Genomic DNA, 6366 nt, shown 5'->3' on the forward strand with positions numbered 1-6366 from the left:
ATGCAGCCCCGTTCACCAGCACTCTCTGGGCCCGGCCCTCCAGCCAGTTCCTGACCCAGCACAGAGTGCCCCTGCCCGTGCTCCGTGTGCCGGGCGGGCAGCCTTGAATTATTTACGGGAGATGAATGTTTCATGGGGAGCAGATGGAAAACAAACCTCTACGTGTGGGGGGGGCGGTTAAATACCTCAGTAGAGGGGGGTTGGGTGGGAAAATGACACCGAGAGGGGGACACGGAGAGGTGAGGCGGCGTGGGAGCGCAGGGATGCGCAGCCCGTCCGCAGCGCGGGGAGGGGTATTTGCTGGCGACAGAGCCCCAAACGCGGTGCATTTACCGGTTATTCTGGAAAAACAGGTCGTGGGGAGATAGCGATCGGTAGTTCGAAGGGAGGGTGCGGGTACAAGGCGGGTGCGGAGAGCTGCTGCCACCGCTGTTCCCGATGCCACACAACCCCCACCCCATGGTGCCTGGAACCCACCCCGGGATGCCCGGAGCTCATCCCATGGTGATTTGAGCCCCTCTCAGGATGCCCGGAGTCCACCCCACGGTGCCCAGCCTGCCCCATGGTGCCCAGATCCCCTCCTGGGGTGCCCGGAGTCCACCCCACGGTGCCCAGCCTGTCCTGGGTCACCCAGCCCGGCTTGGCGACGCGCTGGTGCCAAGGCGGGCAGAGACAGAAACCTTTAACCCCTGGGATATTTACAGAGCCATAAACCCCGCGCGTCCGGGCGCTCCGACCCGGCAGAGCGGCACCTCCCCGGGCCCGGTTCGGGGGCCGCTTCTGCGCGTCCTGCGAGCGCTCGGGGTGCGGCGGCAACCGCCGGGTCGGGTCGGCATGAGCATCCCCTCATCTCCCCCGTCCTTCCATCCTCGCCTCCCTCCGTCCCCGCCTCTCTCCATCCCGAGTCCCTCCCTCCGTCCCCGCCTCCCTCCCGTCCCGCGGAGCCCGTCTCGCCGCGTCCCTCGGCGCTGCCCGTAGCGCCGGGCGCGTTGCCGAGGCAGCGGGCGGCGATGTGGCTGCCGTGGGGCCGCAGCCCGGAGCGCCGGGCGGAGCGGCGGGAGCGGGAGGAGCGGAGCCGGCAGCAGTGGGAGCGCACCAGCCGCTCCTTCGCCCGCGCCGCCGTGTGCTGCTCCCGGCAGGCGCGCTGGAGCGAGCCCCGCGTTCTCCCCCGCAGGTACGGCCGGGGGGCCGGGCAGGGTCCCCGGGGGGCCCCGGCGTCCCCCTGACACCCCGGTGTGCGGCAGTGCGGTGGCGGAGCGGCGGGAGGAGCGGCGGGAGCGGCTGGAGGAGCGGCGGGAGCGGCTGCGGCGGCTGCTGTGCGAGGAGGGAGAGGCGCTGGCGGCGGAGCTGCGGGAGCGGCGGCGGGACGGGATGCGGAGCGAGGAACCGCGGGACAGCCGCGAGCAGCGCAGGACCAAGGTGAGGGCGCGGCCCGACCGGGCTCGTCCAGCATCCCTCCCCGTGAAGGGCCGCTCCCGTGTTTCAGCTGTGCCGGCGGGACTTGCTAGGGGTCCCCAGGAGTCCCCCGCTATCCAGCACTTGGTACTCTGAACCCTGGCGGGGTTGGAATGCTGAGCCTTCCCCTATCCTGACCTGACCCAGCTCTCTGTTCCCAGGTTGCTGAGCAGCTGCTGCAGGAGCACTGGAAGGAAAACAACACGGAGCTCCGGGAGGTGATGTTACTTTCCATTTAGTCCGTGTTGCCTTGTACTTATTAAACCAGTTTTTAACTTGAAAGTCACTCACATATTGTTGCCACTCATATCACAGCAACTGCCCCAAGTTCCGATAAGTAAAAGGCAAAGTGAAACGGTTTAACTGTGTAAGAAGCCCCCTCAAAGCTGGTATTTTTAAAAAAGTCAGAAATACTTTCACTCAGAGCAGGTTTTCAGCTTCCACAATGTAAATATCTCAGGTGCTTTTTACAGCCGTTCCTGCCATGCTGTGGTACTTTCTTATTTTTTATTCCACTCACCTGCTGCTCCAGCCCTGTGGTCAGTGTCACACTGGTGTTTCCCATGTGACACTGACCCTCAGCTTGGGACCTGGTGGGCACCGTGGACAGACGAGCCCACCTCTGTAGAGGCACATCCTGTTGGGACTTCAGGGCTGTGGCTGGGCCAGATGGTGCTCCAGAGAGTCCGGAAGATCCCGGGGGACAGGAGAACCTCTGGCACTGATGGCCACACCGCATCTGTTGTGTCTCCAGGCAGAGTCGCAGCTGCACAAGAAGCACGTGATGGAGGCGTGGGGTGATCAACTAACAAACAAAAACAAGGTATGGAGGGGCAGCCCTGGGGTTTCTGTCACTGGGAGGACTCTGGTGGAGTGTAACACTTGTGCCTTTTGCCCTGACTGGCAGACATCTTGTCTTCCCATATGGACACAGCTCAGAGGTGGAAGGAACAGGCGTTGCTATTTGTTTTCTTTCAGTCTTGAAACAAATAACGACCAAGGGCATGGAGCTCATTCCCACAGCAGTAGAAGGGCACTATTACCAAACCATCCAGCTTGCAGGAGGATGATTTGCGGATCTGAGCCAGAAGCTGTTTGTTTGCATTAGCCTAACCTGAGATGCTGTGTTTTCTTTTGGCTGGGAAAGGAGGAGGTGACTGAGCTCGAAGAGAAGAAACGTTATGAAAATGAGTACGAAACGGCACAAAGGGAAGAGCTGGAAAGAGTGAGACAAGAGGAAGAGAAGCATCAGCTGGAGAAGAATCAAGCAGAGATGTTGCTGCAGCAGATAGAAGAACTGAAATTGCAGGAGGCAGAGGTAATCTTAAGTTTCTCCTCATTTGAGGCAGGAATTCCCTGGTTCACTTGGAAATACAGCAAGCTGACCTCTTCCTTCTGGGTTTGCAGTGGATGAAATCTGGGATGAAGATAGCTGTGACAGTTTCTGCTGGTAGTGCAGACCTCTGTCTTGAACACTGCAATATGGGCTGAACCCTTGTAGCTTGTTTGCTGCTCTTGAAGTGTTCAGGGAAGTCCCTCAAAGTGTTCAAGGCCAGGTGGGATGGGACTTGGAGCAACCTGATCTAGTGGAAGGTGTCCCTTCCCATGGCAGCAGGTTGCAACTGGATGGTCTTTAAGGTCCCTTCCAACCCAAACCAGTCTGGGATTCTGTGAAGTGCAAGTGCTGTTTTGTGCTGCATCAGATGAGAAAAGGATTTGTAGGAACTTCTAGGTGTGGCACGTCCAGGTCAAAGGCTTTGCCAGCTGGAGCTCCTCAGTGTCTCTATGCTGTGAGCCACAAGGCACGAATTAAATGAATGTGGAATATGACTGCAGGGGAGATTTCCCCTGCATGCAGAGGAGCAGAATGGGGTACAAAGTCTGGTCAAACAGGCTCTCTGGGATGTTGTAGCTCTCTGATGTACTCTGTCCTGGTGGTTGTTTTTTCCTTTTTAGACAAAAAAGCTGAAAAAAGAAAAAGAGAATTTATTAAAGCAGCAGCGGGAGCTGGAGAACTTGGAAGAAGCAAGGAAACAAATAGAAGAGCACCGAAGGCAGAAAGACCTTGGGTATGACACCAAGTGGAGCTTGTTCTGGATAGAATCTGTTCCTGAGTCCACAGCAGTACTCAAGGCATGAGGAGATATTCCAGCTAGCAGTGGTAGGATGTAAATGTTTGGATTTTGATGGACTCACCCACAACAGCCACGGAGCAGATGCACTGGTGCCCTTTCTTCTGTTTGTTGCAGCAGGTTCCTCTGCTGTCATGTTGCCACACATGTACCTCCTTGAGTGCTGGTGTACGGTAACAAGGGCTTATAGAGTCAGTTTGAATGTCTGATTTTTATTTTGTCTTTTTTTTTTTTTCCCTTCAGTCGCTTTTTGAAGCATCAGTGTGGTGCCCAGCTAAAGAGACGAGCGCAGCAGATACAGGAGGAGCTGGTAAGAGGTTGATTCATACTTCACTGTGTGGTGGAAAACCTTGCTCTGTGTGGTTTGTGTTTGCCTCCGATGCCTCCAGCTAATTAGTCAGGAGGCCCCTTCCAGCTTGTGCACAGCGCTGGGGCACAAAGCTCATGGGGAAGGAGTAAACAAGAGCATCTTGCTGAGCACACCCTTGCCACTGTCACCAGTTACACCTGGAGAGGAGCCCTGAACACGGGCTGGAAGCCTGCTGGACAGTTGTTAATCTTGTGGTTTTTCTCCAGGAGACAGACAGGCAAATCTTATCAGCCCTCCTCAAGAGAGAAAATGAGAATCATCTCTGGCAGTCGGGGTGTCAGGAACAGGCGGTGGCAGACGTGGCCTGGATGAAGCGTGTCATCGAGGAACAGCTCCAGTTGGAAAAGGAGAGGGAGGCAGAGCTAGAGACTCTTTTTACGTGAGTCTGTCCACCTCCGAACGTCCTCTGAACGCTGTGTGTGCTGAATGTTTCTGGTCAGAGGGTCTCAGAGGCACAGGCTGGTGGACGCACCAACTGCCTGAAGAGAACAAACATGAAGAGAAACCCAAGTGCTTCTCTAAAGCACAGGGTAGCCCCTCTATGCCTGTGGAGTACACTGGGGTTTTAACCTCCTCTCTCCTTTAGGGAAGAAGCTAAAAAAGTGTGGGAGATGATGAAAGAAGAATGGGAAAGGGAGAAGGTGGCCAGAGATCACCTGATGAAAGAGGTGATGACCCTTCTTGATGAGGTTTCTCCCTTGTCACGATGAAACCGTTGTTCCAGTTGTAACTCTCCACCCTCCAGAGAGTCACAGCCTTCTGTACCCAGGGTGGAATTTTTCTGCTTGTGTGATGTGCTTTCTGGGAACTGCTTAACCACCATCCCTCCATCCTCTGCCTTCACACAGGTCTTTGCAGGCAGACAGCGCCAGATCCAAGAGAAGATCAAGTTAAACAGACGTGCCCAGGAAGAGACCCTGAAGTATCGAGAGCAGCTGATCAGAGAACTTGAAGAGGCAAAGGAACTGAGTCGGAGGGAGAAGGAGCAGGAGGAGGAACTGAAGACAGCCCACAGGCAGGAGCGGGAGGCACAGGTAGGCCGAGGTTCCCACAGACACACAGGAACGGTGAAGGTGCCAAATCTCAGCCCCAATTTCTCCGTGTTTAGGGGACAGAGTGCCGCTGGCAAGAGGAGGAGAAGCAGTGGAGGGAGGAGGAAAAAGAGGAGAGATGGGCCCAGCAGCGCCACAAGGAGCTGGTGCAGCGGGAGGGCGAGCACAGGGTACGGTCACCCAGGGGTCACCCTGACAACACAGGGGTCCCTCTGACCACGTGGGTCACCCCAACACACAGACCAGCCTGACACAAGAGCCCATCACAGAGGGTGATGGCATCAGGCTACACAATTCTCACTGTGCCTGATCCCCACCTTAGTTGTCACATGGTGCTAGGGCAGAACACGGGGCTGTCCCGTCCTCTAACAGAGCTCTGTAGTTCTCTCTTAGAAATTGCTTTTCTCTTGTGCTGATGTTGATACTTTAGCCCCTAGTTTTGAAAGAAGGTTTGAGGCAGATGCACTGCCAGCGCCTCAAATGTTATTCAGTGCCGACAATAATTTATGGCAGTTGGGACAGCACATCTCCACTGCTCGCTGTCTTTGGTGTCTGTCCTGCTTTGCCCGGCTCTATAAATGAAGCTGAATTTGAGTAACCTTACCTAACCCCCCCTACCCAGGAGATCACCTCCACTGCATGTTGAATAGTGTGTGTAGGTTAATTCTAGAGCTCATAAACCAGTTCTGGTCTTTGTTCTGACCCCCTTAGGTCTACAGTTACCCAAGGGCACCATGGACCTGAGGAAAGAACACTAAATGCAGTTCCAGATTACAGAAAGAGATCTTTGAAGACTCGAGGAACTCCTGAAATAATGGTGGCTCTGGGACAGGCTACAGTGAAAATAGATTTGTGAAAATATTTAGCTGTGCCCCAGCTAAACAAGAGGAAAATTTCTACTGCCTTCAAGAATGTGGGGGCATGAGCACCCTCAGAGAAGTGTGCTGATGTGTTTTAGTAAGAGCTGGGCTGGGGCAACACAGCAAATAATAGGGCCCTGTGGATCTCAGCCATGAAAGAATACGAGGAATGGGAGCTGCAAACCAGGATGTGCTGTGTCAGGCTCCCACCTCTGAGGATCAGGATGTGCCTGAGTGCCCAGCTGGCTTTTAGGAGTTAATTCACAATGCACTTTGCACATCAGTCAGATAATGTGTGCTGTGGCAACAGTTCTTAATTTATCCAATTCCTCTCCAGAAGGTGCTGAAGACTTCATTAAATGTTGTTTTTCACTCTGTAATAAAGAATGAATGGAACCTGAGCAAGGATTTGTTTCTTTTCATGAGCAAACTACTCAAACAATAGGAGGGGAGACTGAGTTGATTATTGCACTTGATTTCTTGCTGTTATCATTGGC

The 6366-nt window shown here is 54.7% G+C and overlaps 1 protein-coding gene across 1 annotated transcript; it reads left to right on the plus strand.

Moving 5' to 3' along the window:
- The first annotated feature begins 971 nt into the window (after positions 1–971).
- On the plus strand, positions 972–6270 carry TCHP (trichoplein keratin filament binding). Its single transcript, XM_027894363.1, has 13 exons — positions 972–1174; positions 1245–1419; positions 1617–1673; positions 2125–2139; positions 2210–2278; positions 2603–2773; positions 3412–3524; positions 3831–3897; positions 4164–4336; positions 4544–4625; positions 4806–4991; positions 5066–5179; positions 5721–6270. The coding sequence occupies exons 1-13, from the start codon at positions 1011–1013 to the stop codon at positions 5751–5753; spliced, it is 1419 nt and encodes a 472-aa protein (XP_027750164.1). The 5' UTR covers positions 972–1010; the 3' UTR covers positions 5754–6270.
- The last annotated feature ends 96 nt before the right edge of the window (positions 6271–6366 follow it).

Source organism: Empidonax traillii, unplaced genomic scaffold (genome assembly GCF_003031625.1).
Source record: "Empidonax traillii isolate 1590-97213 ecotype Southwest subspecies unplaced genomic scaffold, ASM303162v1 scaffold426:size1138770, whole genome shotgun sequence".
Classification (NCBI taxonomy): domain Eukaryota; kingdom Metazoa; phylum Chordata; class Aves; order Passeriformes; family Tyrannidae; genus Empidonax; species Empidonax traillii.